This window comes from Sorex araneus, chromosome 4 (assembly GCF_027595985.1).
Source record: "Sorex araneus isolate mSorAra2 chromosome 4, mSorAra2.pri, whole genome shotgun sequence".
NCBI classification, from domain to species: Eukaryota; Metazoa; Chordata; class Mammalia; order Eulipotyphla; family Soricidae; genus Sorex; species Sorex araneus.
In genome coordinates this window covers 189,734,283-189,748,878 of record NC_073305.1, presented here as the reverse complement: position 1 = coordinate 189,748,878, position 14,596 = coordinate 189,734,283, and the positions used below count along the sequence as shown (strand labels likewise).

Below are 14,596 nucleotides of genomic sequence, written 5' to 3'. Positions count from 1 at the left end.
AGCGGGAGGGCGTGGCCTGGCACAGGGCAGGGGTCAGGGCCACTGCAGAGGTCGTTGGCCGGCAAGGGCCCTGCTCCTGAGCCGGGCTCTCCCGCGGGGCCGACGGGCCCTCTCGGCCCAGGGTGGGCTGGGCTGTCTGCTGTTTTGAATCCCACTTCGGGTCCTTGAAGACACTTTTTACAGACGACACAGTGCTCCTATTTCAGAACTGCTCTGCCACGACTCTGATATTCAGAGTTTGACAGTCTGTGACTAAGTAGCACACGGCCACGGGGGGACGTGAAGTTCCTCAGAACACTTCTTTATTGCACACCTTAAAATTTAAATTTCACATCTAAGAAAAATGAAGCTCTACTTACTGGCAGGAGCTTGAGCAGAACTGTGGGTCGTCGGGCTCTGGTCACCGCATGGCCGTTGACCGCCTCGGCCGGTCTCTCCGTGCCTGTGGTCTCGCCTCGAGGGCTCAGCTGCTGTCGGTCACCCACTGAGATTCGTTTCTTCTCTCTTACATGGTGCTGGCAGCCACAAAGGCCGACGGGTTTGCCCTGTACTTCCTGGGAGAGTGCAACAACGTAAGTACCTCGACTCCGCTTGTGGTGCCCTGGCTGAGTCCAGCCCCAGTGAGGCCGCGCTGTGACGTGCCACAGGCTGTCGTAAGGGGGGGCTCTAGCACCAGTCCGGGGCCGGGTGAGCGCCCACGGCCAGGAGCGTCCCGGGCATGACTGTCCCGGCTGCTCATGACCCACTGCTGGCTTCGGGCCGGTGTGCCGGGTCCTGGACGGTGGGGGTCTCTGCACGCGGCACGGCGCACGCTCCGCCCACAGGCCGGGGCTGAAGGAGCGGGCAGCTCTGTCCGGATGCCCGGTCTGAGGCCCCCGTGCCCGTCTGGGAGGGGGCTAGGGAGGTGGGCGTGGGCCCGGGCCAGCGTCTGAGGCTGATGCCGGGACGTGCCGGCTTGGGGCGGCTCTAGCCTCCTGAGCTGGCCTCGCCCTGTCCTGCTGCCCCGAGCCAGCTGCTGGCAGAGTGCTCCCCCGCCGGTGCCCAGTGCTCCTCCAGCCTATGCCCAGTGCTCCTCCAGCCTGTGCCCAGTGCTCCCCCCGCCAGTATCTAGTGCTCCTAGCTCATCCTAGTGCTCTCCCAGCCCGTCCGAGTCCTCCCCCAGCCTGTGCCCAGTGCTCCCCCGCCAGTATCTAGTGCTCCCCCAGCCCATCCCAGTGCTCCCCTGCCTGTGTCCAGTACTTCCCCAGCCCATCCCAGTACGCCCCCTGCCTGTGCCCAGTGCTCCCCCATCTGTGCCTAGTGCTCTCCCCAGCCTTTCCCAGTGCTCCCTTGCCCGTGCCCAGTGCTCCCCCGAGCAAGCCTGCTGACCGGGCAGTGTGGAGGCGGGGGCTTCTGTCCAGTGCTCAATGTGCTCGATGGTCATGTTAAAGGCCGCCCACCCATCTCAGGTGTCTTGAGAGCCCGTCATGGCTGCATCCTTCCATCAGACAGACCCTGTGAGTCACCCGCCCCCGCCCTGGGCGCTGCCACGTGCTGGGCTGTGGACTCGGCTGTCCTGCACTGCTCTGTTGGGCTGGAACGGGCACCCCCCGGCCACAGCAGAACGGCAGCGGGGCCACAAGCCTGGGGGCCCCTGAGGCTCCCAGGATGCTACAGCAGCGGCACCCAGGGCGTCCCCGAGACCCCTCGCCTGACACCCAGCTCTGTGCCCTCACGGCCCCACCAGGTTCAGAGTGAGGGGCTCCCGCAGGGAAGGGGCCACCCGCACAGTGAGGGGCTCCCGCAGGGAAGGGCCCGGGGCCACCCGCACTGCAGGATGCCCTGGGCTCTGCTCTGCTCGCTGGCAGCAGCTTGAATGACTGAGCTATTAAAACAGCCTCTCTCTCTTTCTTATACATTAATTTTATCTATTTTGATTGCTTCTTCCAGAATGTTTCTTTTTTTAAAATATTTTTATTTTATAAGTTAGTTCACAGTATTTGATTACATTCAATATTCAAACACCAATCCCACCACCATGACACCTTCCCACCACAAAATTCGGGATGTTTCCACCCCAAACCCCAATCCCTGTCCCGAAACACAACCAAAATAATATATTTCATATTGTCTGTTATGAAGAACTGCCGAACATGCTTACAAAAAGGTGTTCATGTAGGGAACAGTGTGAAGATTGTTCTATTTTGGCAGGAGCCAGTAAGGCACTCTACAGGATATCACTAACATATCGTTAAAGTTTGGGTGATGTGCGCTTTGGTGTATGTATCTGAAAAAAATATATATATATATGTATCTGTTTCCCTCTGTGACTTGTTGCCTACTATCCGAACCCCTCAAATGTGGCGTGGTAATTATGGGCAATGGCTAGGGTGTGCTAGGGCGTGTCTTACAATGCGGCCGCGCAGCCCAGGAATATGTTCACCCACATGTGAGGCTCAGCCCGAGCCCTGGGGAGTGCCTTGAGCGTGGCGGCGGTTGGTTCTGGAGTGTTTGGCTGTCGGGGCTGGGTCCCTCGGGGCGGGGAGGGCTCTCACCCGCCCCCTCTGGAGCACCCCGAGTGAAAGAGGCCTGGCCGGAGTCCGGGGCCTGGCTGTGGGGCCTCATGTTGGGCCCCCCTCGGGAGAAGCAGCCGTGTGACTGGACGGTGGCCGATGACACGATCATCAGGCGCTGGCAGGAGGGGCTTCTGGGCGGACCCCTGGGTCTCCGGAGGCCGGGGGAAGCAGGCAGAGGATTTCCGCTCCTGGTCCCGTAGAGCCCAGAGCCCAAGGTCACAAGGTTCCGCATGACCTGGGTTCCGTGGGCCTTTGCTCATGTGTGAGGCTCGTCCGAGCACGTGGGAACGGCCTTGAGCTTGGCGGCAAAACAACCTCTCAGTCATAGTCTTGAGTTGAAAAAAATAGTTTGGCAATTGGGATTTTGTTTCAAAAAAGTCAAGAATTTCCTTTAGAAAATCATTCCCAGCCATCAGTCACAGTTACAGTTACAGTTTCCTTGGCATAGGTTAGCTCAGCGTAACTCTCCCTGGCTCCTCTCGCCCGATCTGAGATCTTCAGGTAAAGAAGATATTCTGGGATCTCCAGAGTTGTAAACGAGTTTCAGAAATCCTTTTTTTTTTCTTTTCCGGTCATTTGGCCGATTTTTCCCTTTACGCTTGGAAGACTTCTTTACAATTGATATTAAAAAGTAACTTCCTTGAATCAATGATGTAGAGAAAGCTTTGGTACCTACAGTAGCAGAGCTATAATTCTGTATACATCAACTCTAGCTCGCTCATTCCGTACGCTTTTGTTACTGAATTAGGAGCCGATACCATGCCCCACCTGACTTCTCATTCTCAACTCCTAGGGTCAATTAATCTCGTGTTCATGAAGTGTCTTTCCACTTGCTTACATGATCACTGCTTGCCTTGTTCTTCATTTCTTCATGCCTCTTAGCTCTTGATTGAAATCGTTCCTCTTCCACCCTGCATACATTTCTTTGGTTGGTACCTTTGCTGGCTAGAGAATTCACTTGGGTGAATATTACCTGTCTGTATTCTGTTATATGGTCACTCTTTTTCTCTTCCCCACTTTTTTTTTTCCAACTCTTAGTTCATCATCAAAGACTTTTTTATCTCTGGAAATGTTTTTCAGCTTTTCTCTTACTTCTTTTTTTTTTTCCCTCCATGAAGAAAAAGTATTTATTTATTTATTTATTTATTGCTTTTTTGGGTCACACCCGGCAATGCACAGGGGTTATTCCTGGCTTATGCACTCAGGAATTACTCCTGGCAGTGCTCAAGGGACCATATGGGATGCTGGGAATCGAACCTGGGTTGGCCGCGTGCAAGGCAAATGCCCTACCCACTGTGCTATCTCTCCAGCCCCAAGTCTCTATTTTTTTTTTATTATTAAAGCATTTTTTTTTATTGGAGAATCACTGTGACTTATAGGAACTTTTGTGTTTGCATTTCACTCATACAGTGATCATTTACCCATCCCTCCATCTCTCATTTCCTGATGCACGTGGCCTGCACCTTAGATCGCTTCCTCCTCTCCTGGGTGTGGCCTCGAGCTTTGGTGTCCTTCCCTGTCACGACAGAGCCTGCTTGGCTCCTGTGCCCCTGCATCTTCGCTGTCTCCAGTGCCCCCCGGGCCTTCATCAGTGTACCCACAGGAGGCTTGTGTGGACGAAGGTCCTGCCGAGGACAGACGTTGGTCCTTCCCCCTGCCTGAGGCCCTCTCAGCCCTAGTTTAGTAAGAGCTGATAGATGCTCAAGTGTCCTGATTGGCAGTTAGGGTTTCTGGGAGGAGAGCTTAGTTTTCCCTGCAGGAGTAAATTCAAGGTCATGTGACTCTCTATTCCCCATAGTGTGACGTGTGTGTCCTTCAGGCCGAGCTGAGGGGACGGGCTTTCGCTGCTCTGTCCTGGGCAGGGCGCCTTGTTGCTCTTGGCCTGCAGAGCGGCCCTAGGTGGAGGCTTCTGTCCGGGCGGGGACCAGGGCCCCGGCTCTGTCTCTGGGTGGGGACCAGGGCCCCCGGGCTCTGTCTCTGGGTGGGGCCTCCCCTGCTCGGGCCTGCTTGGGATTCTCCAGGACCACTGCGCTGGGGTGGTGCCCGCTTGCTCACAGGGTGCCTCCGTTAACTTTCCTGTGCATTTTTGTGCGTTCTTTCTAGCTTAAGTGCACAGCACCTATTCTAACAGGTTTGGAAAATGTATCCTACCCAGTCTCTAAAAAATTTTAAGATGGTTTATTTTTCAGGCATCTCAAATTATCTGTCTGCCATATTGCTCCTGAAAGATATTGACACGCTTCTAAGATGTAAGCTATCTATGGTAAATAAAATAAACATTTTGTTGCACAGAGGAAATGCATGTAGATTTTCTTAGGTCTTCCTTTGCACATGAAAGGTAGCATATTTTAGATTGTTATAATTAAAAGTTATAATCAAAAAATATAATTAAAAATTATTATGATAATTTGGAGTCTGGGTTTTGAGTCATGGCTAGTAAGCTTTTTAAAATAGTATAAGAAAATTATTATTTGATACAACTCATAGTAACACAATAAAAAACATAAAAATTTAGTCGATTTCAAGAATGTGTCATGGGTGAGAGCAGAGGAGATGATTGGTGAAGCCAGTGCACTGGAAGATGATTTCCGTAGGATCCGAGTGTGTGGCAGGGCCTCCTCCCAAGGGACGTCACTCGGTGTGAGGGAGAAGTGGGCCTGAGGGCCTCGGGCTCAGCCCCACACGCCAGCCGATAGGGGAGCAGAGGCCAGGCCAGGCCCAAGCCAGAGCTGGCCAGCCTGACCACACCGTCAGGGAGCAGAGGCGAAAGGAGCGGGGGATGTGCAGACTCAGAGGAGGTAGGAAGGTCTGGACTCGTGAAAATGTATCACAGACAAGTAGCAATAGCCCACCTGGTTTAAAAAGCAAACTTTAAATAGGGTGAAAAAAACATTGTTTCCTACTGTATAGAAACACATATAAATGAAAGGTGGCTCAGGAGTGCTTGGAATATAAAAAGGAAATTTTTATATTTTCAATCTTAAATTTAAATTTTATTCTATTAAAATCAATTTCATTAATTGACAAATAATTTATTAAAATTAACTAACAAAACTAATGAATTAGTAAATTTTTAATATTTTATTGTATCACTGTCACTGTCATCCCGTTGCTCATCGATTTGCTTCAGCGGGCACCAGTAATGTCTCCATTGTGAGACTTGTTATTATTATTTTTGGCATAGCAAATACGCCACAGGGAGCTTGCCAGACTCTGCCGTGCGGGCGAGATACTCTCAGTAGCTTGCCGGGCTCTCCAAGAGGGACAGAGGAATCGAACCTGGGTCAGCCGTGTGCAAGGCAAACGCCCTACTCACTGTGCTACTGCTCTGGTTTATTAACTATTTAAATTTTATTTATCAATTCACTATATCACTGTCATCCCATTGATCATTGATTTTCTCGAGCGGGCCCAGTAACGTTTCCATTCATCCTAGCCCTGAGATTTTAGCAGCCTCTCTTTAGTAGTTCTTCCCAGTGGTGCCGCATTGGAGGCTTTTCAGGGTCAGGGGAATGAGACCCATCATTGTTACTGTACAACATTTATCAATTAATAAAATTAAAGAATAATAAATAATTTATTAGAAAATTACATAAATAGTGAAAAATCTAATAAGTTAATAAAATCTGTTTTATTATTAAATTCTAAATTTTATTTGATTAATTAATAAAATTAATTAATTCTGTTAATCAGTAATAGCACTGTAGCACTGTCCCATTATTCATCGATTTGCTCGAGCGGGCACCAGTAACGTCTCTGTTGTGATTGTGAGACTTATTGTTACTGTTTTTGGCATATTGAATATGCCACAGGTAGCTTGCCAGGCTCTGCCATGTGGGTGGGATATCTCGGGAGCTTGCTGGGCTCTCTGAGAGGGATGGAGGAATTGAAGTCGGGTTGGCTGTGTGCAAGGTAACCACCCTACCCGCTGTGCTATCGCTCCAGCCCAACACAGTGAAGAAGGAAAAATATTAGTCAGTGGACTATTTAAAACTGTTTATGAAAATGAATTCTAATATTGCGAATATTATAAACAAAGTTATTTGTATAGCTTCAAGACTTACAAGGTTAATTTTTATCTGAAGTAGTCAGTAGAATTTCTGTCTGAAGTAGTATATACATTTGAAGCACTAATGAAAAAGAGAACAAAAGATTATTAAATCAGTACATCCTTATGGGGCTCTCCTTCATGGTTTTGTTCCTGTACAGACATCGTAATAAGTACAATTTACATCATGGGATTTGCCCACTTAATTTGTGGATCTTAATCTCTGCAGAGAGGAAACAGAAAAATCTATGTAAATAAGAAAATCTAGAACTGTACAGAAAAGCAGTTTTTTGTTTGCTTTTTGCATCATACTCGGAGATGCCCATGGCTTACTCCTGGCTCAGTGCTCGGGGACACTTTCAGCAGTGTCAGAGAACCATCGGGGTGTCGGGTCAGCCGTGTGAAAGGCAGGCGTCTTACTCGCTCCACTTTCTCTCCTGCCCCCAAGAGAAAATTTTAAACCTAATTTAATAAGAAGTAAAAGAGAGAAAGCACAGTTGTGGAAGTTCAGGAATTTTGAAAGATATTTGAGACAATAGAGTGAAAACTGCTGATTGTGAAGAGACGTACTCACAAGTGAACACCCTGGATAACCCTGTCTGAGGGAGCACTCGGAGTTCCTTATTTAACCAGTTCCCGATAGAAAGATTACTCAGTGGATCAACGGAAGACACTGAAGACATCACTTTCCTAAAAAATCAGGAGTCTAATTCAGCAGACTGTTTGAGTCCCGTGTTCAGGCAGTCAAGTTCAGTGAGCAGCGCTGTGTCACTTGCTGCATGGTCCAGTTTCCTCTGGAACCCCCTTTTCAGAGAGAGAATCCTTGTGCAGTATGGACTGTTTCAGAGGGGAGTGTCCCAGAATTAGGGCAACTTCTCAAAGAGTTTTGGTTCTGAAGTTGGCTTATGTGAGTTCTTATTCACCACTTTAACTTTGACAAGATTCTTGAACTCCCTCTTAATCCTCCATCATTAAACACTGTATCCTGTTATTACTCATTCAACAGACCTCAAGAAATCTCCTCAGTCCTGAATCCCTGCTCTAAACTGATCTCGCCCCGCGGCAGGTCTGAATTCATTTGCCATCTAGCGCCACCTAGTGCCTTTGGAGAAAATAAATCCATTTTCTGCTGGTGAAATATTGAGTTGACTCAAGTCTCTCTCTCTCTCTCTTTCTCTCTCTCTCTTTGTTCTTTTTGTTCTTTTTGCTTTTGGGGTCACACCCGGCGATGCACAGGGTTTACTCCTGGCTCATGCACTCAGGAATTACTCCTGGAAGTGCTCGGGGGACCATATGGGATGCTGGGAATCGAACCCGGGTCGGCCGCGTGCAAGGCAAACGCCCTACCCGCTGTGCTATCGCTCCAGCCCCGAGTCAAGACTCTTGATTTCCTTGATTCTGTAGAGGGGTTGCTTGGAAGGTCAACTCTAAAGTGGGGAAAAAATAGTGAAAGTTAAATATTCAGAAGGGAATGAAGGTATGTCTAGAAGGATTTAAATTATAGTGAAAAAGACAGGGAAAGAAAGCAAGGCACAGAAACCGTGTAAAGAGAATGACTCAGCCGAAAGTTGCATTACGTGTTCAGTAATAGCCTAAGCGTTTGTTGGAAAACTAGGAAGGAGACTGGGAGCAGTAGGAAGAGGAGGGACCCGACTTCATTCTGTGAACCAGAAACACATACAAGTATTTTTGAAAGAAGTGACTTTTGCAAACTGGAATAACTAACTAGGAATAACTAACCAGGAATAACTAACATAGCTCGAAAGAGCCATGCTTGGAGTATCACGTTTCACTCAAGTGAAAGAAGGAATCCGGAGTTCCGACCTCCATCAATAGCCGAGAATCAGGGATGCTGTCTCAGTTGCCAAGCTGTCAAAAATCAGATGGGCCGGACACATAATGCGATTCAGAGACGACCGCTGGACTAGAGCTGTTACCGACAGGATTCCACGGGATGTCAAAAGACCGAGTGGCCGCCCACCTACGAGATGGTCAAACTTCTTTGTCAAGACCCCGAATGAACGGTTTAAGGCTCTTTGTGTTCCTGGGGCAAGCAGATGCCATTGGGCTACATAGCACGCAACAGGGATGAATGGAGATGTTACTGGCGCCCAGTCGAGCAAATCAATGAACAACGAAATGACAAGTGACACAAGTGATACTAACTAGGAAAGTTGAATTTGTCAAGAGCATGCAAAATATATCAGGTGAGGATAAAATAAATGTGTGGAAACCATCTAGAATGCAATCACAGTAGTCTAATTTTGAAACTATTTGAGGTCAATAAAATAGCATATAAAGAAGTTAAAAACCTCACTAAACAAAATCATAACTAATCACTATTGAAAATTTTGCTGTTTTAATAGATGAGCATGCCTCTGCCCCTTCACTCGGCAGTTTCTGATGCAGCTAAGAAATGCCCTAAAATTCCATAACCTATATTTAAACATGGGTACTCATGTAGACCTAAGTGATTTTTGCTTTGGGGCACACCCTGTGGTGCTCAGAGGACCCTGTGGGGTGCCGGGCATCACACCCAGGCCAGCCACGTGTAAGGCAAGCACCCTGCTGGCTGTGCTGTCTCTCCAGCATCACACCTAGATGACTTTCTACCCTTAGTCTATCTGAAATATATGTGTTTGTGTGGGAAGCGTCATGAGGGGACCCTGAGTTGGTGTGGAGTCCCTGTGGCCACCAGCCGAGGTAGGTGAGGGGACAGCACACTTACCTGTCTCATGGCAGCGCCCCTAGTTCCATCTGATTAGTCATTTTTGAAAATAGGGTCATCTACTCTCTATTCTCCACTAAACCTTTGCACTCATTGCTTCTTGAATGCACTTTTATTTCTTCCCTGAGGCCCACTGCTTGTTCAAACTCTGGTTCCCAGATTTTCCTACGATCTAATTGTAAAATATGTAAGAAAACCTGCTGTCACCGCCAGCGTATGTGCTAACTGGTAATTGGCTTCCCTGCTAAAGCCGTCTGAGCCTGTCCACCCTCCAGGCCAGCCCCGAGGCCTCAGGCGGCTGAGCCGTGAGACGTGGAGCCGTCCCTTTCCCTTGTTGTCGTTGTGATCTCTAACCTTTGAAAAAATTATTGGTACGCAGGTAAGTCTGCATATATTTATACGATGTTTCATAAAAACTACGTTGGTTTTCAGTGTCAGTCCAATGCTAGATTTTAAATTACAAGCTGTTCATGCATGATAAATCATTCTCCTGTGAAAATAGTGATTAAAATATTGTTTATCTTATTAGTCTGAGCATCTAAATTATTAGCAACTCAAATTCTGTGAGTAAGCTGTGAAGAATAAAGTCCTTATTTCCTCTGTTTGTTTTTGTCGGATGCATTGACACCCATCCTGCCTCAGTGCCTTCATGTGGCCCCTTTGCCTGTGAAACATGTAAACCGTCATGTTAAGAGCCCAGGCAAGACATGGGCAGGCAAGATGCACTGTCATTGATGGTGATTAAACAACAGATAGATACAAGAGCACATGGTACAAAATTCAGAGCCCAGAAGCAGACTGAGGACATTGAGGGGTCGGGGTGAGGGGTTGGCAAAGGACTCGAGTCACGTTTCACTGTGTACACACAGTGCCCACAGCCCACGGTGGCTCTTGGGTGATTCCTGTGGCATCAGGGAGGTTTAATACGTGGCCTCAGACCTGCCCGTGGGTCAGGCTCCACCTCCGGCGAGAGGCTTGTTGCAGTTCCTTTGTTGGTGGCAGCAGCCGACGAGCTCCCGTCTGCCTCTGAAGGCCCCAGAGGGTGTGCAGGCACACGGCACACACGCAGACACACGCAGACGTGGGCCAGAGAGGGAACACGGAGTCAGGAGGGCCCTGAGGGTGTGCAGGCACACGGCACACACACAGACATGGGCCAGAGAGGGAACACGGAGTCAGGAGGGCCCCGGAGGGTGTGCAGGCACATGACACACATGCACACACACGCAGACGTGGGCCAGAAAGGGAACACGGGTCAGGAGGGTCCCAGAGGGAGGACAGGGCGGAAGCCTTGTCCGAGACCCGCATTCTTCTGAGCTGGCTCCTCCTCTCCCCGCCCACGCCTTGGCCGGCCGGAGGCTGCGTCCCTTGTTTCCTGGCCCCTGGCCTCAGCTCTCCCCTGAGTTTTTCTAATTTTATGAGGAGGAAAAAAAATCAAGAGCGACTTATCATGAAAACAAGTTTACAGTTCTTACTCTAAGGTTTTAAGTGTTTTGTATTACATATTTTTCAACCACATTTTCCGTAATGACTATACCTGTATGTCAGTTTTAAGTAATTAACATATTTCTAAATCACTTCTTTTAGCAAGCAAAGTGCTTGCGTTCACCAGACATAATGTGTGGGAGAGCTTTCAATAACCCTGGGTGCTGTACTGGTTAATCTATCACTTTGGTGTCCTATGGAAACGCTCATTAGAAGCCGTAAATGTCTCATTATATCAACTGACCCAGTAATACAGGAATATGTGAGCCATCCTGTAATTACTGTGTTATGGCCGAGTATAACTCAGAGATACTATTACTTCCAGCCATAAGAAGCATCTGCAAAGGGTATTTCTAAAGTGTCTGTTTTATCACAGTCACACCCTTTAGCAAGATCCCGGGCTCCAGCTGGGCGCCCACCCCGCGCCTCCTCTCTGTGGCTATGGAGAGTTCTCGGCTAGGGGTCATCTGGCACCGTTGAGTCCAGTGTGCGGCCATTTCCCGCTGTTCTGTCTTGGGTGGAGAAAGAGACAGTCCAGCATGTATTTGCCTTCTAATAAACTTTCTCATGGTTTGAGAAAATCACTGTCACGTGTTCTTTTCCTGCAGATGAATATGCCACGTCCTCACTCTTTTGCAATTCTCTCTCCTTCCTGGCCGTGAGTCGTGTTCTGTTCTTCTCTCCATTGGGAGAAAGGGTGACATATGGGACTGTCACGGTGCAATGGGACCTCGACCCAGTGTCCTACTCCAGCTCCGACAGGTGTCCACAGAGCCCAGTGGAGTCACAGACTTCAGTGACAATGACGGATTTCTAAGCTCTTAAAAAACAAACAAGGCCTCACCTTAGAGGCCATCCAACGTTAGAAACCGTTACGGCTGCACGTGTAATTCAAATTCAAGCATTCTAAGCCACTAGCTGTTCCCGCTTTGGGTTTCTGTTTCTGCACCATGAGTTCCACACTAAGGACAGTCGCGTTTCATCCAGTGCCTTGGTCATTGCCCCCCGCCAACCCCTGTGTCTCCGGCTTCCTGCCATCTTCCACCCACTTCAGTACTGTAGACCGGCTTACAGGGTCGTTACTACTGGCCATTTGTTTTTCTAAGTAATCCATGGATTATCACTGTCACTGTCATCCCGTTGCTCATCGATTTGTTCGAGCGGGCACCAGTAATGTCTCTCATTGAGAGACTTATTGTTACTGTTTTTGGCATATATTGGGCTGGAGCGATAGCAGGGCTGGGGCGTTAGCACAGTGGTTGGGCATTTGCCTTTCATGCAGCCGACCCAAGTTCGATTCCTCTGCCCCTCTCAGAGAGCTCAGCAAGCTACCGAGAGTATCTAGCCCACGCGGCAGAGCCTGGCAAGCTACCCGTACGTATTTGATATGGATGGATATGCCATGGATTATATTTAATTATAATGTATCGATTCCAGTTCCTTAATTGTGGTCCTTGTGCCATATGGCGTTAGGTAATAGTAGGGTGGGGAAGGCAGGCTGTGTGGCTACGGCCCTTTTCTCAGCTTCTCTCTGAACATTAGATGTCAAATCCACAGTGATGGTAGTCAAGCATTGCCGCACCAAAGAAGTCAGTCATGCTTTTCCCCCTCAGTTCCTATCGAGGCATCCTGATGTAGGACACTGTGAGTGACAGTGTGTCACGTACACACCACTGGCATCACACCCTTCCCCAGTGGCCGCTGTCCCACCCTCACCCCCCCAGTGTCAGTTCTTTAGCCCAAACCTCGGCTGTTGGTTATTCCTGTGCTGTTTCTTCACAGCCACCCAGGAGTGACTTCCCCCGCCCCTGGGCCAACACAGGGGTGACCCCCCCCCCCAGCCTGTGGCTCAGGGCAGCAAATTGCATGACTTCATCTTTCTTAACGGTGTGGTAGGATTCCACCGTGTTTATTGACCAGTGTTTCACCCGCTCGGCTGCCCCCAGCCCGAGTGAGTTTCCTCTTCAGAGGAATGCAGATACACGCGCTATGTATGCCGCAGGCGTTGCGCTCACTGTGCTGCTCCGGCACAGAAATGCGTCTTAGCTCACTGTGTTTAAGACGCGGCAGTGTCCTGCCAGCTCCCCCCTTCCCCGCGGTTGGTCGGGGCTGCGCCGCTGGGTTCGTGAGAGACCGTACCTGCAGGGGGCTCTTGGAAGCGTGGTTCTGCCTGGAGACCTCTTTGGCCTGTGAGCTATAGTCCGGGTCAGAGCGCAGCACTGGGAGAGCGTGCCCGGCCTTTCCCACAGCGAGTAGATGGCCGAGCAGAGTCTCGGGAAAACCTGCTTCGTGCCACGTATGTATGATTCGTTCCGGTGAGCCGCTCTCACTCGGTAGATCTTTAAGACGTGACTGAATCGCTTCAAAACAGTTGCTTGTTTAAAGAAAACATTTGTTTTTAACTTCGTTTCCGGGCTCTACTCTGGAAGGGAGCTAGATAGGCAGATGTGGCCAGATGTTTGTGTGTGAAGCGTGTGCGACAGAGAGACCATTTTCTGGGTGTGTATGAACCTGTGACTTGGTGCAGGCTGGCTGGCTCAGTGAGTGACGGTCACTGAGAAGGAAGCTTGGGGAAAGGCGGCTCAGAGAGAGGCGGGAAGAGGGACGGAATCACGCCGGGCGGTCCCGGGTCAGCCTGCGCTGGGGGTCAGCTCCCATTCAGCTCCCGCCTGTGGGCTGACGGATGGACGGTGCCCTGTCAGGGCCAGCGTCGTCCCCTTCGCTCCGGGACACGGCCAGCCCGACTCCTGAGGGTTCCCCTGCCTGGCTCCTGCTCTCCCCCTCCGAGGTGGGGTCGAGGTGTCCCTCCTGCCCGGGGAGGGTGACGCGTGTCCTTTCTCCTTGCAGAGCCTCTGTGTGTTCACGCCGCCGGGAGCCAAGGAGGGGAAGCCGCGCCTCATCCCTGCGGGGCCCATCGCTCAGGGCACCACCATCTCTGCCTACGTGGCCAAGTCCAGGAAGACCCTCCTGGTGGACGACATTCTCGGGGTGAGAGCACTGAGGCTTCCGCGGCCAGGAGCCCGAGGGCCGGAGCCCGGAGGAAGACGAGCCCTTTCACTGTGACGGTGACGCGTGTGCCAGAGGCAGCAGGGCCGGGGGGAGCGTCTGCGTGTGACTCGCTCTCTGTGCTCGGGAGCCAGGCCCACGCCACGGGGAGCTGGGTGTGGGGAATTCTCGTGCCAGCGTCCGCCAGCAGAGCGGGGCGGGAAGTCTCTGTCTGCGTCCTGGCAAACACAGCGGCTTAGTTTTCACGCGTCTGCCAGAGGAACTTTGTGTTTCACACGCATGACTATACATGGCGCGTGGTCTCCGGGCGTCTGTGTGAATGGGTTAGAGGCCGCTGTAGACGCGCTGCCCCACGCCTCGTGCTGTCCTGTAGCGGCCCCCTCTCGGCCCCCCAACCCACCCGCCCCCCCCCCCCCACAGTAGTCTGACTGCGCTCATGGTGGTTACTCACGCCCCTGCCCCCGGGCCCCTGAGGAGCTGGCGTCCCCCCCCACACCCACTGGCTGTGCGCCTGGACCCGCCCCCCCCCGGCCCCGCCCAGCCGGGCACCAAGCTCGCCTGCTGTAGCGGAGACTCGGCAAGTCACGGAGCTCACGGCTGAGACCCTCTGGGGTCTGCTCTGGCAGGAGCCACCCGAAAGCCACATGGGCAGGCCAGGCCCCGGGGGGTGGGGGCGGACTCAGGGCTGGAGGGGGTGAGGGACTGGGCTGGAGCGTGCGTGAGTCAGCACGACACTGCCCGAGCTTTCGAAGGGACACTGGACACACATGCAGA

At 50.9% G+C, this 14,596-nt stretch overlaps 1 protein-coding gene across 3 annotated transcripts in view; it reads left to right on the top strand.

Moving 5' to 3' along the window:
- Nucleotides 1–14,596, top strand: part of PDE10A (phosphodiesterase 10A) — a 370,412-nt gene that overhangs the window by 291,039 nt on the left and 64,777 nt on the right. For all 3 annotated transcript variants that reach the window (XM_055137220.1, XM_055137218.1, XM_055137219.1), the window contains 2 exons: nt 523–572; nt 13,664–13,804. In XM_055137220.1, the coding sequence (XP_054993195.1) occupies nt 523–572; nt 13,664–13,804 (191 nt within the window). The remainder of the gene's footprint in view (nt 1–522; nt 573–13,663; nt 13,805–14,596) is intronic.